This window comes from Lithobates pipiens, unplaced genomic scaffold (genome assembly GCF_037356315.1).
Source record: "Lithobates pipiens isolate NorthernLeopardFrog02 unplaced genomic scaffold, aLitPip1_a1.2 Scaffold_13, whole genome shotgun sequence".
NCBI lineage: Eukaryota > Metazoa > Chordata > Amphibia > Anura > Ranidae > Lithobates > Lithobates pipiens.
Window position 1 is genome coordinate 230,522,574 of NW_027507718.1, and position 25,813 is coordinate 230,548,386.

The 25,813-nt window shown below is 46.1% G+C and overlaps 1 protein-coding gene across 3 annotated transcripts in view; it reads right to left on the reverse strand.

Annotated features, from left to right (window-relative positions):
* The window catches only part of ARHGEF18 (Rho/Rac guanine nucleotide exchange factor 18), a 569,373-nt gene that overhangs the window by 199,002 nt on the left and 344,558 nt on the right, over positions 1-25,813 (reverse strand). For all 3 annotated transcript variants that reach the window (XM_077476320.1, XM_077476319.1, XM_077476321.1), the window contains one exon: positions 12,547-12,591. In XM_077476320.1, coding sequence (XP_077332446.1) covers positions 12,547-12,591 — 45 coding nt within the window. The remainder of the gene's footprint in view (positions 1-12,546; positions 12,592-25,813) is intronic.

Here is a 25,813-nt window from a genome sequence, read left to right on the forward strand (position 1 = left end):
AATTTGGCATGGAGTTCCCCTTAAAATACCAGACCCAAATATTTGGATGGAACTCCACTTCATTTTTTTTTTTAAATTTGACGTGGGGTTCCCCTTAATATCCATACCAGACCTGAAGGGCCTGGTAATTGAATTTGGGGGAACCCCACGCTTTTTTTTTTTTTTTTTATCAATGACTCTTCTCTGTATTACGGGGAGCCGACAATTCATTATAGAGTGATTTTAAATGACTTTTTCCTGCAGAAATGGCACTTTGTGCAGGGACAGTTCTAAGCACGGGAAACATGTGCCCCTTTACAGGCATACTATACACAACCCCCGGGTACGAAATTTAAAGGAATATTACACTTTTATTGTTTCACTTTAAGCATTATTAAAATCACTGCTCTTGAAAAAAGTCAGTTTTTAAAACTTTTTTTGCATTGATACATGTCCCCTGGGGCAGGACCCAGGTCCCCAAACACTTTTTATGACAATAACTTGCATATTAGCCTTTAAAATTAGCACTTTTGATTTTGAACGTTCGAGTCCCATAGACTTTAATAGGCTTCTAAAGTTCACACGAAGTTTAGGTCTGTTTGCAGGTACTAGTGTGAACCAAACCGGGAGGTGTTCGGCTCATCCTTAATCTACAGTATATCAACCTTGTAGGTCTTGAAATTGTAATATGATTTAGAGGCAATGGCTTTGGATCTTTACAACAGTAAAAGCTATGTTAGATATGCTAACAAAAAAGTAATTAAGAAATAACATGGAAGTAGAATACTACCTCCTTAAAGAGAGGTATTTACATTACATGTTATTGCTTTTTTACTTAAAGCCCAGCTGCAGCCCAAAAAAACTTTCTTTGGAACAAGTTGAAAAGTCGAGAGTTTTTATTGCAGTCTCTGTCCGCATTCACTTAATTTTCCTTTGTTTGCAGTCACTACAGGAAGTGATGGGAAACCACTGCAGACTGAAGCAAACCACTAATCGGGGAACAGGGAATGATTTCAAAGCAATAAAATCCTGACCAAAACATTTACTCATAGCATGTCTACCTAAAACAAATTTTTTTTTAGATGCACTGTAAATCTATCCTCTGCTCGAAGAAAAGATTGATAAATAGATGGCGAATAGACAGCAAAGCAATTAAGCAAATAAAGATCGATTTGAGTAGACTGTATAATGTACTGTTTTTTGAAAATATATATTTGCATGTTAAAAGTGACTCAGTTCTCTTTTACCAAACTCCTTATTAAAGGGAGAAGTATTAGACAAAGATCGTTTGGCTGTACTTCACCTGTGGATGACAGGAGTGCAGTTTGTTATGCATGCCTATGACCCATTTTCAGCAGACAGCAGGCTGAAGCCCGCTGTCGGCTGACATCACAGAGCTGGTCCAGGCTGGGGCAAAATAGCGACAAAATGGTCGGGATCCGCCCACAGCCCTGGAACGGAACCTGGCTCAGCCTCTCAGCGAGTCACTGAAGGCCAGAGCCAGTCTCTCCCACCCCCTCCACAGCCCAGCACTCCAGTGAGTGCTGAGGGGGCAGAGCAAAGAGGCGGTGACTGACAATCACCAGCTCTCTGCTCATGGAGCTCTGAGAACTGAGTGATCGCTTGGTTCACAGTCTTAGGGCCAGCAGGGCATCGATGCTGCATGTATGATTCTTAGTAAAAAAAAAATCCTCATCTTCTCTTTTAAGGAAGAATTTAACATTTGTTGAGATGTTTATTATTGAGATGATTATTATAGCCAAATTGGAGGGGGAACAGGGGTCAGGAAATCTCCATTACACGTCAAATTGAATATCACTCCAAAATTCCCTGTAAGGAAGGGGTGTCCAATCTGCTGCCAACTGGCCGCATGTGGCCCAAACCGCTATGAATGAGGCCCAACACAAAATTGTAAACTTGTTGATTTTCTTTTGGCGCTGAAGGAAAAAGGCAGGAAGAGAGTGAGGAGTGTGTGCACAAAATTCAAATAATGATGCAGCATAAAATTCCTCAGCATGTTACAAACAGAATAGGGTGGTAAGGTAGAGTTCAACATTTCCAACTACTGTATGCAATAGTTCTTGATGCTCAACTGAAACGATGTACTCATTTAAAGGCCACATCCACAGAGATTGGGTCACACCAAAGGCTGTGAACATTGCTCTGATTTTGGTAAAAGGTTCTGTAGCTATCTAACATAATAACCGTAGGTCTGGGAAATGTCAAATCCTCCTGTGGGCAGAAGTATAACCCAGTTGTCTCAGATGAACTGGTGGCCCTTAATGAACAAAGAAAGGAAAAGAAATAGCTTCCTTGTCTTCTTTATCTGTGTAATGAATGCAGCTTTCAGATATTCTGGATTGTTATTAACCAGTACTTATACGTTCCACCTAAGACTTCCTTTTTGAATTAAAGAAGGCAACATTGTATTTCACAGTATTTTGGTGGAGAGTTCTTGGCTCCTATTGGCCTACCAGACCAAGAATTTAGTGGTTATTTGGCTTAGTTGCTTTCCAAGCCTTGGCCAACTAAAGTAATTATTTCAATATCTTTTTTGCACACTATGCTAACATGTCTGAACCAGCTTTATGCAAATGGTTAAATGGCTCAGTATACGTAATTTATCCATTTTATAAACTACTAGTCTTGAAGGCACATGCAGAATTCCTGAAGTGATCAAGCATTCACCTTACTGTTTAGAAAACTCTCAAGCAGACAAAATTTTGAGCTTCACTCCTCCCAGGCAACACCAGTCAGTGCAAGATTCAGGTCCAAGTCTTGGGCCTACTTTTTAGGCACACATGTCCTCTTCAGGCAGCGGCCTTGGGAGGTCAGGAGAGCAGCTATACATGTCCGCCCCATGCAAGGTCCAAGTCTTGGGCCTACTTTTTAGGCACACATGTCCTCTTCAGGCAGCAGCCTTGGGAGGTCAGGAGAGCAGCTATACATGTCCTCCCCATGCAGAGTCTTTGAGGCTAGACAACTTCCAGAAGGTTCCTCAGAATATTTATAACCTCCCCTAGTACGCACCACTGCCACTAAATCACCAGTCGGCCAGGTAGATATAACTGCTTATAAGTCTAGTTATTGGATTCTTTTAAGATACTGCCAGTGACACTCCCCAGAAGCATACAGAAGCAAAAAATATCCAGAGGGAAAACCAGCAGATCTCATATCTGTCAATTCAAAATTTTACACTAGGGTTGCCACCTTTGTTTCAAGCCAAACCCGAACACTTAAGCCTCACGCGGCAAAAACTTTTTTAGTAGTACACATAAATGAAAAATGAAACGTAGTAAAAATAGATGTAAAACCTGTATAACTTTTTTTAAAAATGACGCTTCACCAAAATGCATGATACTTTGTTTCAATACGTTTCACTGCAGGTGAATGAGCGCAGAAGCAAGAGGTATGGTTGTGCCATTAAGCCTTAATAGCACCACTGCACTTCTGCAAAAGGGCTGTGAGTTTTTGTGCATTTCAGGAATTTGATTTTAAAATTGTATTTATTTTATGCACATTCCTGCAACCCACAGATGTCTACCTAGGGCAGGGGTAATGAATTCACATTTAAGGAGGTCCAGTCACTAAAAATTTCTTCCAGCTGAGGTTCAAATTGCTCTATATTAAACCACAAAAGTAGACCAATGACATCCATATTTCAAAATAAAATGCATCTGGTGTCCCCGTCAGAGTCCCCCTTTTACATCTGGTGTCCCCGTCAGAGTCCTCCCTTGCATCTGGTGTCCCCATCAGAGGGGGTGATCAAGGGTCTCCCTCAGCCAAGGTTGGAGGCAGGCAGGACTTCAATTTCTAGCCCACCTTCTACCATAATGACCCTGAAAACAAGTGACACGTTCACCTCCTTGTGCAACTCCCCCATGCCCCCTTTCACTCTCCTTGTACAGCTTCCCCATCCCTCCTGCAGCTTATTCTCCTTCCCTCTCATCTTGTACACCCCTTGATACCCACCCACCTTGTTTTTCTCTAACACTTCATCTTGTGCAGCCCTCCCCCAAACTTGTGGACTCCCCTTATCTTGTGCAGCTTCCCCTCCCTCCTTACCTTGTGCGGCCATGCACAGGTGGTAGCAAGTGGTGTTTGGCCAGTGGTCCCTGGGACAGCGGGATGGAAGAGGTCGCACTGCCTGCACACCATGGTGGCCATCTTCAGGCTGTTCTAGCACAGCTGGCACCGGTGGCCGGCCGGAGTTAGGTGCCGGAGCTGAGGTGTACCGGGCTAGGAAAACTCCACGTGTGGGCAAAACTGTCATTGGTTGCTAGGACACTGGTCCTAGGTGCCAATGACTTCAGAGCAGATCATGTGAGGGGGGGCGGGAGAGAAGGCAGAGGGACACAGAGGCGCAGTTGACAGAAATACACCGGCAGAGTCTGAGCTGCCACAATGGCTCCACAGGGCAGCCAGATTTACCCAACTGGATATATGTTGTGTACGGGTTTCCAGGGGACAGAAACCCAGGCACAAGTTGCCAAACCTGTACTGTCCAGGTCAATCCCGTATGGGTGGCAACCCTACTGTATGCTTATAAAGCAGCTTTATATGAAATTCAACATAAAATTTTGCCATGGCTGTTGACATATTCAAGTTTGCGAGCAACATAGAGTGGTCATGCAAATGCGAATATGGCCATTGATTGATCAGAGGTGTTATGTTATAGGTACTCGTCCTTGAAAGGGGCCTAAACTTGTAATCTGTTTTATGATAATTTAATTTATAGCTAATGCCTTTAGCAGGTCTGTCCACTGCTAGAAATTAATCAGCCCTCACCTTTGACTTGGCAACTGGAGTGTAGACCAGGGGTGCCCAACCTTTTGAAGAGCGAGGGCAACGTAAGTGAATTGGTAACTGGTCGCGGGCCACAATGAGCGGAGCGGGAGGATGGCAGGTCCGTGTCCACAGATACAGCCCACTCTACTCTATGGGCCCTCTGATCCAATCCGATTCGTCCAGACGGAAGGGGCAGATCCCTTTCTATTTTTTTTTTTTTTTTTAGGTAGGTGGGTGTAAACAGACACAAGTCCATTTACATCTGCTTTTACATTCTGGTATCGCTGGCTGTTGCTGTCCCAGGTGGAGTGCATTTGGTATCACTCCGCCTGTGACAGGAGTGGGCACTATACAGGAGCTTATGTGGCTCTGCTCTGCAGCCACTTGCTTCCACTACCAGTGGCTTTTTCACAAAACTGCTGCTCTGGGATTGCTGGTCGGCAACCCGTGATCTGGGCTTGCCAACCTGCCATCTTAGAGCAGGAGGTCGAGGGCCACATCAGAGGGCTCCGCGGGCCACATGTGGCCCCCGGGCCACTGGTTGGGCACCCCTGGTGTAGACCATTGTCCTACCACATACCTGCTAAGTATTGTTTCAACGTTTTCTTCTATTCATTTGAAAATACTTTGCTTTGGATGCAAGTTAAAAAATAATTGGGCTCCATGGGTGAAATTAGGAGTGTAATAGGGTAGGCCTATCTTTCAGACTGCAGACCAGCAACGTCTTAGCCCTTGTACACACGGTCGGAGATTCCGACGGAATGTGTCCTATCGGACCGTTTTGTCGGATAATACGACTGTGTGTGGTATGCATCGGACTGTTTCCGTCGGAATATCCGTCGGACCCAATTTTCCAACTTGTTGGAAATATTTTCCGACAAACTGGTTCGATCGGACATACTCCGATCATGTGTAGAGAATTTTGATCGGACAAAGTGCCACACATGCTCAGATCAAATTCCTACACCAAAGCTGTTGGCTACTAGCGTGAACGTAGTCCCGTCGTAACGAAATAACATCATCACATTCTGAACGATTGAATTTTCCGACAACTTTGTCTGACTGTGTGTATGCAACAGTTTCGGACACAATCCGTCGGACAAAATCCACCGGATTTGGTTGGCAGAATGTCCGACCGTGTGTACAAGGGCTAATACCTACTCAGAGGCATTAGTGCAGTTTTACTGTGATAATGAATGCGTTTAAAGTTTTCATAGCTGGGAAAATACGTTTTCTGTATTTCTACAAGAATAACGTATAAAATGTGATCATTATGATAGACATTTTAATGTATTTGTTTACTGGTTGATTTATTAGGATAGTTATTTAAACATTCAAGATCACTGATGGAAAAATGTTTTGATTTTCTAACAATCTCCCTTTTCCTGTACTCCAGTTAGTAGGTGACAACTAATATGTTGACAAATGTTGCACTTGATATCATCTGTGAACCACAAAGCAAGAGTGACATTCAGGAGGGATTAGCATGCAAATCGTTTCTCTCCACAAATAGTGCAGCCTTTCTTAAGATTTCTAAAAGCTGCCTAGGCGTTTCATAGCACTGCTAGAACAATGTGGACAAATAAGACAAAGTTGACTTTATGGCCAATACAGTATGCATAGCTTGCGCTCATTGAGGAGCTATAGGCCTGCACACACGGGCCAAATATCATTCTGACAGTTTGTACAGCAACCTGTCTGACGGAAACTGGTCTAACATCTGGCTTTTTTTTAACAGGCATGCTGGAAAAGCCAGCAGCTGATTGGTATTTGATCAGCGCTTGTAGTCAATATCTGCGAACGCAGTTCGTTTGTGGAGGGGCAGTCCCCCTGTTAGAAAATCACTGTTCTAACATTGCATAGGTAGTACAGCGAGCTCCTCAGTTTTTTTTTTTTTTTTCGCTTAGCCCGCTGGGTTGAATGAAATGGAAAACTACCCGTGTATACCAGGCTTAATGAATTCCAAATTGTATCAGGAATTATACAGGGGAAAAAAAAAAAAGATGTGAAAGTGAATATTGCAGCCAAAGCAGGTTTTGTTATAATGGGCTATTCATTTTTAGTTTGTTATTTTTGGCTGAAGTTTTGCCTTAAAAGCAGCAGTGGCCCATAATCCATGCGCCCGGCCCCTAATTTACATGCTGGGCGCCAGACACATGGAGTCCAATGGGAGGGTTTTTTTTTTTAAATCACATGATTAGAGCCAGAGGCTCTAATTTACTTCAAAAAAGAGTGGGCTTGGGTTGCAGTGCTCTGCACCTGAAAGCCCACCCAGTTTTGTGACAATAGCTAATTAATACTCTCTATTGTCTTCCTGCCTCTCCTCTTGGCCAATCCCAGCTTAGGAAGTGGGTCCTGAGATCCAAATGGTCAAGAGGAGAAGCGATCCTATTAGCCGCTGAGGAGGAGGGAGGAGACGCAGGGGAAGCTGCCCGGAGGAAGAGCACTACCTAGATGGGGTAAGTGCAGGGACCGATTGACAAATGGGGGGGAGTGCAGGAGACACGACAGACAGTCCAGGCAGGGGGGTTTGGCAGTGGACAGATTGCTACCCCCCAAAAATATACCACCCAATGCTTAAAAGTATATAAGAATGTGCCAAAATACCTTGGGGTCCTTTGATGCAGGGTTTGTCTACTCTGTTCAGCAGGCAATCCATGAACAGATCGTCACCCCCAAAATCCATACCAGGCCCTTCAAGTTTGGTATGTGATATTAAGGGGAACCCTGCACCCCAATTTTTTTTTAAATGGGTGGGGGTCCCTTCAGGCACTATCTACTCTGACAACAGTATATATACTATACGGCCTGCATTATATACCTATGGGCCTTAGGTGTTGGTGGTACCAGAACACTGTAAGCCCTAACAGTGTTGGGTGCAGGAACAGGCCCTGCTGTGAAATATTATGTCAATAATTGGAATTAAATTCCCCTGTTAAATGGGGGAAGAAAAATTGGGCCTTGGGCGGTGGTGCAACAACACTGTAAGCCCTCACAGATACTCTTGTTGAGTACAGGAACAGGCCCTGCTGTGAAATATTATTAAAAAAAATTGTAATTACATGCCCCTGTTAAAAAGGGGCAGAAAAATTGAGCCTTGGGTGGTGGTGCCACAACACTGTAACCCCTCACAGATGCTCTTGTTGGGCACAGGAATAGGCATTGCTGTGAAATATTAGATCAAAAATTGTAATTGCATGCCCCTGTTAAACAGACAGACAAATTGGGCCTTGGGCCGTGGTGCCCTAAACCAAAAATATTGTTGGAAGCTAGCATCATCAAGATTGGGGAGGAATGGATAGTCAGCATAAGCAATCTTCAAGGGATCCCACATCCATAGCAAATCCAATCAGTTACATCAGCATCAGGTGCTTGATAGCTGCTGATCCAAGACTGATTCATTTTTATGAATGTGAACCTAACAACGGAGTTTGTGCACAGGCGCACTCTGATCCGTTACAAACTCTCCAGCAGCACTGAATGAGTGTTCATAATGCATGCTGTATGCTCAATTGCATATTGAGCAAGTTCTGGCCAGTGGTCTATCCTCAAGACCCAGTAACCCAGTGGATGCTCTGTTGGAAGGTCTCCAAGTCTGCTCTTGCCCCTAGATATTCCTGTACCATGTAATACAGACGCTGGCGATGGTTGCTTGAACTGATCAGACCTTGGCACTGAGGACTGAAAAATAGTTTAAAGGCATCAGTCAGCCAGACACCTTCTCCACCGCTCTTCCTCTGACTGAATGAACAGCAACATGTTGTCCAGCACCAGGAAATTGTAACCTCCCCGGGTCTGGAAATGCATTGCACAAACATTTCTTAAAGGCCTTTCTGTGGATCCTGTAATCCTGGGTACCTGCTCAAGAACTGCTGCACCACCAAATTCAGGACATATGGCAAACATGGAACGGGTCAAGTGTCCCTGTCAGAGGGCAGATAGAAGGTTGGTGCCATTGTCGCATGCAACCATTCCTGGCTGAAGCTGGTGTGGCATCAACCACCTCTGAGCCTGCCCCTGCAAAGCTGACAGAATCTGCCCCAGTGTGTCTCCTGTCCCCTAGGCAGACCAATTCAAGCACCGGATGGCATTGTTTAGCCTGACTGCTTGCGTAGCCCCAACACGGCACTGCTGGTTCAGAGTACAAATCTGCAGAAGAGGCCTTAGAGGAAGAAGAAGAGAAGGGGGTGGAGGAGAGAGCTAGCATTTTGGAGGCTTGGTGGCAGAAAAAGCTCCAACAACACTAAACCCTGTCCTGCATCCTTCCCAGCTGCCAGCAGTTACCCAGTGTGCCGTGAAGGAAAGGTAACGTCCCTGCCCATGCCTGCTGGACCATGAGTCAGATGTAATGTGAACCTTACCGCTGACAGCCCTGTCCGACGAGGCCAAAACATTGCCTTCCACATGCTGATAGAGAGCTGGAATGGCCTTCCGTGAAAAGAAATGGCGTTTTGGAACCTGCCACTGAGGTACAGCACATTCCACAAATTCAGGAAAAGGGGGCAGAGTCTACCAGCTGAAAAGGCAGCAGTTGCAGGTCTAGCAATTTGGCCAAGCTAGCATTTAGTCACTGAGCATGTGGATGTTTGGGACCGAGTTTCTTTTTATGGTTCAGCAACTGGGGTAGGGAAATTTGACTGCTAAAATCAGATGGTGGTGTACTGCTACTTGACTACACCTATTGCTATACCTTCATTCCTCTCAGTGCAGGTTTTTGAGAAGACCAGAAATCTAGTAGGGTTGGAGATTCCAGATGAGGAGCAAGGAGAAGTCTGCCTTTTTCTTTGATGTAGGTCTTTCAAGTGCTGTTGCCAATGGACTGCATGGCAGGTCGTCATATGTCTGGTCAAGCATGTGGTGCTCAAGCAGCTGCTTTTCTGGCCATGCTTGATCTGCTTCAGACATAGGTTGCAAACAGCAAGTGCGATGTGCTGCACATGTGTTGAAAAAGGCCCACACCAAGGAACTTTTAAAAGTCAGCAGGACTCCTCCATGACAACATCACGGAGCTGGTGGATGTTAGAGACCTTGCGCTCCTCCACCTCCCGTTTTTGAGGATACCCCCACAGATGCTCAATAGGGTTTAGGTCTGGGGACATGCTTGGTCAGCCCATCACCTTTGCCCTCAGCTTCTTTAGCAAGGCAGTGGTCGTCTTGGAGGTGTGTTTGGGGTCGTTATGTTGGAATACTGCCCTTTGGCCCAGTCTCCAAAGGGAGGGTATCATGCTCTACTTCAGTATGTCACAGTACATGTTGGCATTGATGGTTCCCTAAATGAACTGTAACTCCTCAGTGCTGGCAGCACTTATGCAGCTCCAGACCATAACACTCCCACCACCATGCTTGACTGTAGGCAAGACACACTTGTATTTGTACTCCTCACCTGGTTGCTGCCACACACGCTTGACACCATCTGAACCAAATAAGTTTATCTTGGTCTCATCAGACCACAGATCATGATTCCAGTCATCCATGTCCTTAGTCTGCTTGTCTTCAGCAAACTGTTTGCGGGCTTTCTTGTTCATCATCTTTATAAGAGGCTTCCTTCTGGGACAACAGCCATGCAAACCAATTTGATGCAGCGTGTGGCGTATGGTCTGAGCACTGACAGGCTGACCCCCACCCCTTCAACCTCTGCTGCAATGCTGGCAGCACTCATACATCTATTTCCAAAGACAACATCTGGATATGACGCTGAGCATGTGCACTCAACTTCTTTGGTCGACCATGACGAGAGGCCTGTTCTGAGTGGAACCTGTCCTGTCAAACCGTCGTATGGTCTTTGTCACCGTGCTACAGCTCAGTTTCAGGATCTTGGCAATCTTCTTATAGCCTAGGCCATCTTTATGTAGAGCAACAATTCTTTTTTTCAGATCCTCAGAGAGTTCTTTGCCATGAGGTGCCATGTTGAACTTCCAGTAACCAGTATGAGAGTGTAAGGCCATACTGACTAAGCTGTACTTTTATTTTAAGCATAATACATTTATATACACTGCTTTTCACCTTCCCAGTGTAACAAAATGACTTGCAATTTGTGAAACTACTACTGACTGAATTTTTTTCTTTCCAAAAAAAACGAGAAAAACATATTTTTTTACATCTCTAACTCAGACTAAGGTTGGCCATAGAAGTTTCAGCAGGAACTGGCTGAGGTTTGAACCAGGTATGTGCAGGCTGAATATACCAAGTTGATTGATTAATCAACTTGGGTACAACTAGCCTGCTGTATTTTACATGAGATTATCAGCTGGTATAGCCCCTTGCAGTAATCACTGTCTTCTGACAGGGATGGCTTCCCCCGCCCCCCTCCATGGGAGAATACAATGGCTCAGCGTGAGGGATTCCAGTCAACACTGTCTGTTAACCCACAGTTTTGCACTCTCCTTTCTAGCAGGAAAGAAAATTGCTCCATGTATAGCCTACCTAAGGTTAAATAGATAATATTAGTTTAGGGGTAGGCAACCTCAGCACTCCAGCTGTAGTTAAACAGCTAATCCCATCATGCCTCTTCCTCTAGGAGTCATACCTGTGATTATCAGGGTCTTGCAATGTCTTGTGGGACTTGTAGTTTCACCACAGTTGGAGGGCCGAGGTTGCCTACCCCTGACTTTAGATCAAAATCAGATCATCTTTTAGGAACAATTGAAGGAGAAATGTACATTTTCTTTTGCCCTAGGTTTAATGAACACTGGACATTATAATAAAAAGCTAGTATCGTCAGCTGTAGAATGAGTTTTGCAGTAGCGTTTTTTTTTTTTAGCTGTAGCGTTTTTTGGGGTTTTTTTTAAGCGAAACAATACTCCTACAAAAGTTTATGGCTCAAAAATGCTACTACCGGTAAATGCTGAATAGTAGCTTTTTCCAGCATTTTTAAGCTATTATAAGTTACAGCGTTTTTACAGCTGAAAAACTCCTCTTAAAACCCACTAGTTCTGAGGGTTTTTTCCAGCCCTATGTGTGCATAGTCACATAGGATAACATGCTAGGGAGTTTACTGGCTGTGGGAAAAACCGCCTGAAGCCAAAAACAGTAGCGGTAAAAACGCCCAGTATGCATGAGGACCTACCATGAAGCCTAGCATCTCCATATTGCCAAAACACTAGGATCTATGACCTCAATATGATGAGGATCCTTATGGTTAGCCAATGTAGGTCTCCCCCTCCCTGAGGGACCTACATTGGCTAACCGTAAAGAACCGGATCACATTCGAAACCCTCTGCCTCACCCACAAATGTGTGCATAGAAATGCTCCTCAATACCTAACTGAGAAAATAAATCATTACACACCAAACTGCAGTCTTCGATCGGCCAACGAAAACCTCCTCCTCGTGCCCAAATTCCGCTACAAATCTAAGGGGGAACGGAGATTTGCTGTCCAAGGACCTTGGCTATGGAATGCTCTACCAACCAGCATCTGCCTGGAAGGAAACCACCTGGCCTTTAGGAAAAAACTTAAGACCTTCCTCTTCTAGAGGATGGACAACTAAGCTCCTCACAGCGCCTTGAAGCGATTCAGTTTGCGTTGTGCGCTATACAAATATTTCATTCATTCATTCAGGAGGACTGCAATCTACCTAGTCAGTAAACCATTGCTCTTGTGCAGGTGGACTTCACCAGGTGGAAACGTTATACTAGTTTCAAGAACAAAAGAGTAATGTGGAAAATCTAAAATCAAAATCTGCTGGGTCAAGGTTCTAGAAATTGATACCTCGAAGAGTACCAAGGTTTTATTTTCTGGTTCACCTATGCACTTTACGTGTAATTAATAAGCCCACCTACCTATGATATTGTTTCAGTTCTTGGAGCACTTGCTGCACACATAATCTGCATAGAGAAAATGTCATGTTATCAGTAAAGCATCTTTCTTAATATATTTTTTTCCAGTAATGCTATGTCTTTTTTAGGTACAGGCATGCACATCTGCCTAATGCAAATGAGCATATTAGTAGAATAGTCATTAGAATGATCTTTGGCAGCCAAATGTCTGGTGTGCTTGGCTAGCTATCTTGTAATTGCTGTACATTTTTTCTGTTACTGCTGTTTGTCTCCCCTCCTATAGAAAGCAGCATCCACTGTTTTTTTTTTTTTTAGAACAATACCCCTGTCACTGGGGTTGATTTACTAAAACTGAAGAGTGCAAAATCTGGTGCATAAAAACCAATCTGCTTCCAGATTTTGTCAAAGCTTAATTGAACAAGCTAAAGTTAGAAGCCGATTGGCTACCATGCACAGCTGCACCAGATTTTGCACTCTCCAGATTTAGTAAATCAACCGCACTGCTCAGCTGCACAATGACTCTGTCACTACCATTTACCAGTACTTCATATTCAAATTTAAAGGGTAACTCCACTTTCGTGGGGAAAAAAAATAGCAAAGAAAAAATAATATAGCATATACAATTGCAACACGAGTCATATTATAATTGAATGTTATTAAAAATGACCTTTCCTTTTCAATCTGCAGTCGCTGTAATTTTCTGAAAATGCAATGCAATATGGCAACCTGGAGTTTTTCTGTACACAGAACAACTCTGCATTAACATTCACTGTTTGACAGCAAGATATCCCTGTCACTGCTGTCTGCCCTTACTTTTTATACATATAGAGAATCCACTGCCCAATAACTTTATGTCTTAGACAACAATACCTGCTAACAATCCTTACATGTATGCACTATCAATTTTGCAACAGCACAATGGCGGAAATTTGAGAGAACTGGATTTTGGCTGGGTCTTTCACTTCAATGTCTCAGAGACTGTTTCTATCAAGAATTGCAATGTCTCAGTCACTGATGATTGTCAGCACACCTACACTTATCATCAGGCAAGGATTGGCCATTGGTGCCAGGGGGCTTGGCCACGGATGGGGGAGGAGCTAGAGGAGACACTTGCAGACACCTTGGAGCCGGATCAGAGAGAACGTGAGTGCGCAACCGTCCCGTCCGTAACCTGGATAAGAAGAGCAGTGGAGGCGACTGCATATAGAGGAATCATTCTCTCCATCTTCCTCCTGCAGCTCCTCTCTGAAAGCCTGTGAGAGGGAGAGGAGGAGAAGCAGGCATTCAGAGACTGCAGGAGGAAGATAGAGAGAATGATTCTTCTATATGCAGTCGCCCCCACTGCTCCTCCTATTCTGCTTATTTCTTCTGCCCCCCATGCTCTCTGCCCCACCCATACTCTTTGCCCCCTCCTGCTCTCCACCTCCCCCTAGCTCTCAGCCTCCCCCATGCTCCTCACCTCCCCCATGCTCTCCGCTGCCCCTTGTGCTCTCAGCCTCCCCCATGCTCTCTGCTTGCTTGCCCCCTGTGCTCTCAGCCTCCCCCATGCTCTCCACCTCCCCCATGCTCTTCACTGCCCCGTGTGCTCTCAGCCTCCCCCTTGTGCTCTCAGCCTCCCCCTGTGCTTTTAGCCTCCCCCCATGCTCTCATGCTCTCAGCCTCCCCCAATGCTCTCCACCTCCCCCCATGCTCATCGTTGCCCCCCTGTGCTCTCCACCTCCCCCCGGCTATCCACCACCCCCTGGCTCTCAGCCTCCCCCCTGGCTCTCAGCCTCCCCCTGGCTCTCAGCCTCCCTCTGGCTCTCAGCCTCCCCTGTGCTCTCCACCTCCCCCCGGCTCTCCACCACCCCCTGGCTCTCAGCCTCCCCCATGCTCTCCACCTCCCCCATGATTTCCAGTGCCCCCTATGCTCTCCACCTCCCCCTGGCTCTCAGTCTCCCCCGTGCTCTCAGCCTCCCCTGTGCTCTCCACCACCCCCATGATTTCCAGTGCCCCCCCTGTACTGTCCACTTCCCCTATGCTCTCCGCTGCCCCCTGTGTTTTCCACATCCCTAAATGCTCTATGCTCATCCCCATGCTCTTCACCTCCTCCTGGGTCTCAGCCTCCCCGTGCTCTCTGCTGCCCCCTGTGCTCTCCACCTCTCCCTGGCTCTAAGCCTCCCCAGGCCCTCCACCTCCGCCCATGCTCTCTGCTGTCCCCCCATGCTCACAGCCTCCCCCTAGCTTTCCATCAACCCCCATGCTCTCCGCTGCCCCTCAGTGCTTTACACCTCCCCCATGCTCTCCACCTCCCCGTGCTCTCCACTGCCCCCGAACTCTCCACCTCCCCCCGCTCTCCAATTCCCCCAATGCTTTCCACCTCTCCCCCAATGCTCTCCAGCCTCCCCAGTGTTGTCTGCCTCCCCCTGCACTCTCCACCTCCCCCTTGTGCTCCCCTGCCCTCCCTGTGCTCTTTGCCTCCCCCAGTGCTGTCTGTCTCCCCCTTGTACTCTCCCCCCCTCCGTGCTCTCCTGCCCTCCCTGTGCTCTCCACCCCATCCCATGTTTTTGCTTCCCCCTGTGCTCTCCAACCCCCCACCCCCTGTGCTCTTCAGCCCCCCATGCTCTCCCCCCCCCGTGCTCTCCTCTTCCTCCCTGTGTTCTCTGCCTCTCCCCTGTGCTCTCACCCCACCCCATGTTCTCAAGGTTTCTCCCTGTGCTCTCCACCCCCCATGCTCTTTCCGGTCCCCCTTGACCCCCTGCACCTCTGCCGGGTTCCCCCCCTCCCCTCTCCCAGGGAATCCATCAGGGTGGAGAGCAGGGAAGGGGCCAGTTAACATGTCATGGGATGCTCAGTCCAAAATTCCCAGGCCTATTTTTTTCCCCAGTCCGGGCCTGATTATCATACACTGCTGAGTAGCACATTGTTCCCATTACTGCTGTTTATCAGCACTCCTAGAACATACAACAGATTTGGACAGATTGGACAACAGAATGTCCCTGTCAATGATGTACACTATATTACCAAAGGTATTGTGACGCCTGCCTCTACACGCACATGAACTTTAATGGCATTTCAGTCTTAGTTCAGTAGGGTTCACTATGGTGTTGACCCACCCTTTGCAGCTATAACAGCTTCAACTCTTCTGGGAAGGCTGTCCACAGGATTTAGGAGTGTGTCTATGGGAATGTTTGACCATTCTTCCAGAAGCGCATTTGTGAGGTCAGGCACTAATGTTGGACAAGAATGACTGGCTCGCAGTCTCCACCCTAATTTGCCCCAAAGGTGTTCTATTGGGGGCAGGCCAGTCAAGTTCCTCCACCCCAGACTCACTCATCCATGTCTTTATAGACCTTGCTGTGTATACGGGTCCAAATCATTTGGTGAAGAGGGGATTTTAGTGTGGGGTTGTTTTTCAGGGGTTGGGCTTGGCCCCTTAGTTCCAGTGAAGGGAACTTTTAAGGTATCAGTATACCAAGACATTTTGGACAGTTCATGCTCCCAACATTGTGGGAACAATTTGGGGATGGCCCCTTCCTCTTCCAACATGACTGTGCACCAGTGCACAAAGCAAGGTCCATAAAGACATCGATGAGCGAGTTTGGGGTAGAAGAACTTGGCCTGCACCAAGTCCTGACCTCAATCCAGTAGAACACCTTTGAGATGAATTGGAGTGGAGACTGCGAGCCAGGCATTCTTGTCCAACATTAGTGCCTGACCTCACAAATGCGCTTCTGGAAGAATGGTCAAACATTCCAATAGACACACTCCTAAACCTTGTGGACAGCCTGCCCAGAAGAGTTGAAGCTGTTATAGCTGCTAAGGGTGGGCCAACTCAATATTGAACCCTACGGTCTAAGACTGGGATGCCATTAAAGTTCATGTGTGTGTAAAGGCAGGCGTCACAATACTTTTGACAATATAGTGTATGTTCCCACTAATCCAACACCCAGCATCACAATTTCTGCATCCCTGCTGTTTCTCAAAACATGCTATATGTACATAATACCCCCTTTTCAGTAACAAAATGTCACTACCTATACTGTCTATACCAGGGATATGCAATTAGCGGACATCCAGCTGTTGCAAAACTACAAGTTCCATCATGCCTCTGCCTCTGGGTGTCATGCTTGTGGTGGTCAGAGTCTTGCTATGCCTCATGGGACTTGTAGTTCTGCAACAGCTGGAGGTCCGCTAATTGCATATCACTGGTCTATACAGTACTTCTACATTTGAACCATTCAATTCAACAAAATATATCCATAGGTATTATCCAATGCTCTCTGCCTTTTAGCATTGCAAACACCCCCCATCCACATACTGGCATGCTTATCATACACTGATTAGGAGCACATTATCCTTGGTATTGCTCTCATCACTTCTTCATAATCATGTATAACCTCCACTGCTCAGATCTACCTTACACTATTGTCTCATTACTGCGTACAAATGTAGCTGGCACTGCTCAGCAGCACAATGTCTGTGGAACTGATTTGATTACTATCCTCTGTACATAGTAACCATACAGTACTCACTAGCATAATATATCTATTACTGCAGCTAATACCCTATACATCCAGTTGCAAAAAAAAGTATGTAAACCCTTTTGGGATGATATGGATTTCTGCACAAATTGGTCATAAAATGGGATCTGATCTTCATCTAAGTCACAACAATAGACAATCACAGTCTACTTAAACTAATATCACACCCATAATTAAATGTTACCATGTTTTTATTGAACACACCATGTAAACATTCACAGTGCAGGTGGAAAAAGTATATGAACCCCTAGACTAATGAGCTCTCCAAGAGCTATTTGGAGTGAGGTTTCAGCCAACTGGAGTCCAATCAATGAGATGAGATTGGAGGTGTTGGTTCCAACTGCCCTGCCCTATAAAAAACACAACAGTTCTGGGTTTGCTTTTCAAAGGAAGCATTGCCTGATGTGAATGATGCCTCACACAAAAGAGCTCTCAGAAGACCTACGATTAAGAAATGTTGACTTGCAAAAAGCTGGAACGATTTATAAAAGGATCTCCAAAAGCCTTGCTGTTCATCAGTCCACGGTAATACAAATTGTCTATAAATGGAGAAAGTTCAGCACTGCTGCTACTCTCCCTAGGAGTGGGCATCCTGTAAAGATTACTGCAAGAGCACAGCGCAGACTGCTCAGTGAGGTGAAGAAGAATCCTAAAGTGTCAGGTAAAGACTTACAAAAGTCTCTGGCATATGCTAACATCCCTGTTAGCGAATCTACGATATGTAAAACACTAAACAAGAGTGGATTTCATGGGAGGATACCACAGAGGAAGCCACTGCTGTCCAAAAAAAACATTGCTGCACGTTTACAGTTTGCACAAGATCACCTGGATGTTCCACAGCAGTACTGGCAAAATATTCTGTGGACAGATGAAACCAAAGTTGAGTTGTTTGGAAGAAACACTATGTGTGGAGAAAAAGAGGCACAGCACACCAACATCAAAACCTCATCCCAACTGTGAAGTATGGTGGTGGGGGCATCATGGTTTGGGGTTGCTTTGCTGCGGCAGGGCCTGGACGGATTGCTATCATCGAAGGAAAAATTCATTCCCAAGATATTTTGCAGGAGAACTTAAGGCCATCTGTCCACCAGCTGAAGCTCAACAGAAGATGGGTGTTGCAACAGGACAACAACCCAAAGCATAGAAGTAAATCAACAACAGAATGGCTTAAACAGAAAGAAAATACGCCTTCTGGAGTGGCCCAGTCAGAGTCCTGACCTCAGCCCGATTGAGATGCTTTGGCATGATCTCAAGAAAGCAATTCACACCAGACATCCCAAGAATATTGCTGAATTGAAAGGGTTCTGTAAAGAGGAATGGTCAAGAATTACTCCTGACCGTTGTGCACATCTGATCTGCAACTACAGGAAATGTTTGGTTGAAGTTATTGCTGCCAACGGAGGTTCAACCAGTTATTAAATCCAAGGGTTCACATACTTTTTCCACCTGCACTGTGAATGTTTATATGGTGTGTTCAATAAAAACATGGTAACATTTAATTCTTTGTGTGTTATTAGTTTAAGCAGACTGTTATTGTCTATTGTTGTGACTTAGATGAAGATCAGATCACATTTTATGACCAATTTGTGCAGAAATCCATATCATTCCAAAAGGGTTCACATACTTTTTTGCAACTGTATTTCCATTGACTTCTCAACAGCACATTGTCACTGCTAATGTCATAATTTCCTTTACATGTGTACCATCTGCACCTAAGTGCCATATTGTCCCTGTCACTGTTACCTTTGATTAATTAGTATACATTTGTATGATTCACTGCTCAGCAGCACAGTGCTGTCATTGCTTGCAGTAATGTACTTCAGCTGGCCACACATGAAGAGAATCAGACGAAACTGAAGCAATGGATGGCCCTGTTGGCGCCCTCCTGTTCACTCCTAAAAATCTAAGGAGAAGGGCAGAAAATTGCTAGCCAAATAGTGGCTGCATCCTACCAGATGCAGTCTTTTTGTTCAGGTGTTCTGAGAGCCCCAGGATGATGGCTATCGGTATACAATAGCTGGCAGAGAGGAATCCTCTATTGGGGCTATTTAGTGATGATGTGAAAATTGATAGATTTTCTTGTTCATCCTGTTGAGTGTATGACCAACATTATGGACAATCAGCCCCTCACCACCATAATATCCCTGCCAGTACTATCTATTACTATCGATTCATATTTTTATGTACCACTAGTTGCTTAGCAACACAATGCCGTTATCACTGTTGCCTCTCAAAATTCCCTAAACTTAAAATGGATGTAACCCAATTAAAAAACATGCTCCTGCCCTTTAGGGCACAAGATATAGCCCAGTGCTTTTGTCATGTCAGTTGTCCCTTTCTATATTGTACAAAACTGGTTGATCCTGTCTGTTCCTGTCTTCCACTCTGTAAACTGACCACGTTTATCATGTCTGCTGATCTCTGTGGTGGTCTGTCAGAAACCATGAAATCAGACCGAAACAGAAGTGCAGTTAAATCACACTTGTTTAATAATAAAAGTAAAAAGAACAAACATAGTCAAAGCTTTTCCAAAGTTCAGTAACCGTAATGTAAAGTCAGCCAAGCCAGAAGTCGGGGATCAAAGCAGTGGAACAGCAAGCGGGATCCAGAGCCAGAAGGGATGTCAGGAAAGCTAGTCTTTAAACAGGAATGCAAGAGATGTTTCTTGTGATGTTGACCAAGGTGAAGGCAGAGCTCCTCTGGACTGGACGGCTTAAGTAGGCAGGACTGATGAGCAGGATATCAACAACTGAGTAACTGAGATGGGACCTGGCAATTAGCCGACAGCTGAGCTGCCAGCTCAGAGAAGGAAGCCCTGACAGTGCCCCCTCCTCAACGACCCCTCCCCCCTCGGAAGACCACCAGGCTTGAGGGGAAAATGTCTATGAAAATCACGGAGGAGGACAGGAGCATGTACATCCCAGGATGAGACTCAAGATCGTTCTTCTGGACCGTACCCTTTACAATGCACCAGGTACTGTATGCACCCATGGAACCTACAGGAGTCAACAATGGAATGTACTTCATACTCCTTATGGTTCTCAACCTGTACAGGGTGAAGATGTGGCACGAGGTGGTAAAGCGGTTGCAGACTTAATAAAGAGATATGAAATACATTTGAAATACGCATATTAGAAGGAAGGTCTAATGCGTAAGCCACTGGGTTAATCCTGCGAAGAATATGGAAAGGCCCAATAAACTGGTGTGTGAACTTCAGTGAGGAAACACGAAGTTGGAGATTGCGAGATAACAGTCAGACCCTGTCCCCAACCTGGTAGGAAGGCACAGGCAGGTGTCTGCGGTCAGCATGGAGTCTGTACCTATCATTAGCATGACGCAAAGCCTCCTGGACTTGTGCCCAAGTGGAATGAAGACCATGGTGATGCTCTTCTAACGCTGGAATACTCTGCGGAACAAACGAGTCAGGCAACATGGAAAGTGGGGAAACCATAATGCGCCATAAACAGGGACAATCGGGAAGCAGAATTCAAGGCAATGTTGTGAGGAAACTCTGCCCATTGTAATAGGTCTGACCTGTTCTTATGATGGTCAGAAATATAGCAACGTAGGAATTGCTCCAAGGACTGATTGGCTGCGGCCCCATTAGACTGCAGGTGATACGCAGAGAAAAAAGCAAGCTGAATTCCCAACTGTGCACAAAAGGCTTGCCAGAACCAGGACACAAACTGACTACCCCTGTCTGAGACAATCACCTTGGGTAGCCCATGTAAGCGAAAGATCTTCTGAGCAAAAATGGAAGCCAGTTCCTTAGAAGTGGACAACTTCTTAAGTGGAATACAATGACACTTTGAGAACCGGTCAACCACCACAAGGATAACTGTGTTGCCCTGGGAGTTGGGTAACTCCACAATGAAATACATAGATAAATGGGTCCAGGTCCTCTCTTCATTGAGTATGGCTTGTAGGAGGCCCACTGGAAGTTGCCATGGAGTCTTACTCTGAGCACACACAGGACAGGCAGCTACGAAGGCAGTTACATCAGCACATAGACTAGGCCACCAGAATTGTTGAGAAATGGCCCAAATGAGTTGATTCTTCTCAGGGTGGCCAGCTGCCTTGGGAGAATGGTAAGTCTAGAGCACAGCAGTACGGAGACTCTCTGGGAGAAAGCAGCGGTCACAAGGTTTCTCAGGAGGAGCATGGACCTGAGCAGCAAGAATTGTGTCACTCAAAGGAGAAGTGAGACTGGTGCGAACCGTAGCCAGAATATGATCAGAAGGAATCACAGGAACCGGAAACCCACTCCAACTTGGAAGTGGAGGTAAATTGTCGTGACAAGGCATCAGCCCTTACATAGTACCAGGTAAGAATGAGACCATGTAATTGAAACTTGATAAGAAAAGAGCCCATCTTCTGGGAGAGAGACGTTTAGCCTCAGGCAAGAATATGAGATTCTTATGGTCAGTAAGAATGAGAACCGGCACAGTGGTACCTTTGAGGAGATGCCTCCATTCTTTCAGGGATAAAATGATCACCAACAGCTCTCTGTCACCAATTGTAATTGCACTACGCAGGTGAAAATTTCTTGGAAAAGTAGCCACAAGGATGCATAGCGCTCTCAGATGTAGGACGTTGAGACAGAAGGGTGCCAACACCAGTCTCAGAAGCATCAACCTCAAGGATAAACAGTAACGTAGGAACAAGATATGCCAACACAGGAGCAGAAACAAAGGCACCCTTGAGACTCTCAAAGGCCTTAATGGACTCCAGAGACCAACTCTGTAGGTTACTGTCCTTTCTGGTCATATCAGTCTGGGGAAACGCTGCAGAGGATGTAAACCCATGGGTCGGGGGCCACTGTAGGACTGCTGAAAGTTTCTCTGGGTTCATCGAAAAACCAGCAGGGGAAATTACATGCCCAGAAATTTAACATGTTCATGATGGAACTCGCACTTCTCCAGTTTACCATAGAGATGGTTTTCTCTTTGTTTCTGAAGCACACGACAGATATCTGTGTGTTGGCTCTCCAGGGACTTGGAAAATATGAGGATATCATCGAGATATACCACCAGACATAGCTGCAACAAATCTCGGAGGACATCGTTAATAAATTCCTGAAAAACTGCCGGGGTTTACAAAGGCTAAAGGGCATTACGAGATACTCATATTGGCCTGTTCTGGTATTAAACACAATTTTACACTCGTCGCCCTCCTTAATCCTCACAAGAATGTACGCCCCTCTCAAATTAAGTTTTGTGAAACCATTGTTCCCTTGAGGCAGTCAAATAACTCCTTAATCAATGGAATTGGATAGGCAAACTTAACCACTTCAATACAGGGCACTTAAACACCTTCCTGCCCAGACCAATTTTGAGCTTTCAGCGCTGTCGCATTTTGAATGACAATTGCGCGGTCATGCTACACTGTACCCAAATGAAATTTTTATCATTTTTTTCCCACAAATAGAGCTTTCTTTTGGTGGTATTTGATCACCTCTGCGGTTTTTATTTTTTGTGCTACAAATAAAAAAATACCGAAAATTTTGAAAAAAAAAATGTATTTTTTTTGTTTCAGTTTCAAAACTTTGTAAATAAGTACGTTTTCTCCTTCACGGATGGGCACTGATGGGGCTACACTGATGGGCACTGATAAGGCGGCACTGAAGGGCACCAATGAAGTGGCACTGATGAGGTGGCATTGATGGACACTGATAGGCGGCACTGATAGGCGGCACTGATAGGCGACACTGATAGGCGACACGGATGGGCGACACGGATGGGCGACACAGATGGACACTGATAGGTGGCACAAATTGGCACTGATAGCTGGCACGGATTGGCATGGATGGGCGGCACAGATGGGCATGGGTAGGCGGCACAGAGGGGCATGGGTAGGCGGCACAGATGGGCATTGGTAGGCGGCACAGATGGGCATGGGTGGGCACTGATAGGCGGCACAGGTGGGCACTGATAGGCGGCACAGGTGGGCACTCATTAGCGGCACAGGTGGGCACTCATTAGCAGCACAGGTGGGCACTCATTAGCAACACAGGTGTTATACTGTACTAATGGATGCCAATCAGTGCCAAACAATAATGCATGCCAATCAGTGATGCCCATTGTGGGCACTGATTGCCATCCATTATGGGCACTGATTGGCATCCATTGTGCCTGACTGGCATCCCTGGTGGTCTAGGGAGGATTACCTCTGCTGGGCATCCCTGGTGGTCTGGTGGCGTCCCTGGTGGTCCAGTGTGGGCATCCTCGGGGGGGCTGTGCTGATAATAGATCAGCACAGACCCCCCCTGTCAGAGGAGCAGCCGATCGGCTCTCCTCTACTCGCGTCTGACAGACGCGAGTGAGGAAAAGCCGATCACCGGCTCTTCCCATTTACACTGTGATCAGCCGTGATTGGACACAGCTGATCACGTGGTAAAGAGTCTCCGTCGGAGACTCTTTACCGAGATCGTAGTTGCCGGGTGTCAGACTGACACCCCGCAACAACGATCGCCGCGATGCGCGCCCCCGGGGGCGCGCAGCGGCTCATAATCCTGATCACGTCATATGACGTCCGGTCAGGATTATGAAACCACTTTGCCGCCGTCTATTTGTAATAGGGCGGGCGGCAAGTGGTTAATTGTGAAACGATTGAGACCCCTATAATCAATAAAAGGTCTCAGTTCACCACTTTTCTTCTTCACAAAGAAGAAACCAGCACCAGCAGGAGACGAGGATTTGCAGATGAAACCTCGAGAAAGAAAGCGTACTCCATGGCCTTATCCTCCAAGACCAACAAAGGGGAAACCTGGCCACGGGGGGTATGGCACCAGGTTGAAGGTCAATTGCGCAATCATACAGCTGGTGTGGAGGCAAAGTACCAGCTTGACCTTTGTCAAAGACATCGCTAAAATCGCAGTACTCCTCCGACAGGGAGAGTGAAGAGGAGCACAGGACCTTGGCTACCCTCTGGAAGCATGTCTCACTGCATTGTGGTGACCAGGAAAGAACCTCAGCATTGGGCCAATCAAAAGAGGGGTCGTACCTCTGTAACCAAGGATAACCAATAACCAGCGGAAACTTAGGTGAGGAAATAACTTGGAATTGGATTATCTCATGGTGAAGAGCCCCTACGGTCATGGACAATGGAACTGTCTCATGAGTCACATGGGCAGGCTGTAGAGGTCTTCCGTCAAGAGCCTCAATGGCAAGTGGAGTGTCACACAGCTGCAGCGTATTCCAGTGCTTCGAAACAAAGTCAGAATCAATAAACAGGCCTGCAGCCCTAGAGTCGATTAGAGTCTGTATCTCGACGGACGACTCAGCCCAAGAAAGGGTGACCAAAACCAGGGGCTTATCCTTCTGGATAACTGGGGATGAAACTACGCCACCTAAGATCTGTCCGTGACAGGACCTCAAGGTTCAGGCATTCCCTGGACGGGTAGGACAAGACTTCAAAAAGTGACATGCCTGGCCACAATAAAGGCACAATCTCTCACTCCTCCTAAAGGTTCTCCCATCCGCATAGAGACACGTGAAACCCAAGTGCATGGGTTCACCTTCACTGCCTGACTCGTTACCAGGAGGCATGACAGGTGAGGGAGGCATGGGTGGGACTGCAAAGCTCAGAGACAAACATACAGGAGGCTTCCACAAGTGCTCCTTAAAAGAGAGTCTGGAGTCAATGAGGATGGCAAACGTGATCAACTTCTCCAGCTCAGTAGGTATATCTCGGGCTGCCATCTCATCCTTGATGGTATCCGAGAGACCATGAGAAAAAGCCACAAGGGCCTTATTGTTTCACACAACCTCTGCTGCCAGAGTATAGAATTCAATGGTGTAGTCGGCAACAGTTCTCGTACTCTGTTCGATGGACATGAAGCACTTGGCAGCAGAAGCAGAGCATGCAGGAACATCAAATACCCTTTTAAATTAAGCCACAAACTCAGAGTAACTCAAGACAACAAGTTTTTGCGTCTCCCATAGAGGGTTTGCCCAGGCCAAGGCTCTCTCAGAAAGCAAAGATATCACAAAACCTACTTTGCTTCTGTTCGTGAGAAACGCCTGGGACAGCATCTCAAAGTATATCTCAACCTGGTTGACAAACCCTCTGCATTGGACTGGATCGACCCAAATTGCTGGGGAAGCGGAGCAGAACCAGACATACCTCTTATAGAGGTAATACTCAAGGCGGGTGCCTGCACAGAGACTGGAGCAGCAGCAGTGTCAGCCTGCAACATAGGGTGTATCGGGGCGGCCACAGTGGGAGATTCCAGATGAGCCATGCGACTCAGGAGCATTTGTAACACCATGGCGAACTGATCCATGCAGTGATCCAGTTCATCCAATCTGGAAAAAAATATTACCAACAAGTGGATTGACTGCATCTTCTTAATTCATGGCCTTCGTCTACTGTCAGAAACCATGAAATCAGCCCAAGACAGAAGTACAGTTAAATCACACTTGTTTAATAATAAAAGTAAAAAGAAGAAACGTAGTCAAAACATAGCTAAAGTTCCGTAACCGGAATGGATAGCCAAGCCAGAAGCCAGGGATCAAATTAGTGGAACAGCAAGCAGGAACCGGAGCCAGAAGGGATGTCAGCAAAGCCAGTCTTTAACCAGGAATGCAGGAGATATTTCTTGTGATGTTGACCAAGGCAAAGGCAGAGCTTCTCTGGACTGGACGGCTTAAGTAGGCAAAACTGACAAGCAGGATATCAACAACATCTGAGTAACTGTGGAGAGAGATGGGAGCTGGCAATTAGCCGACAGCTGAGCGGCCAGTTCA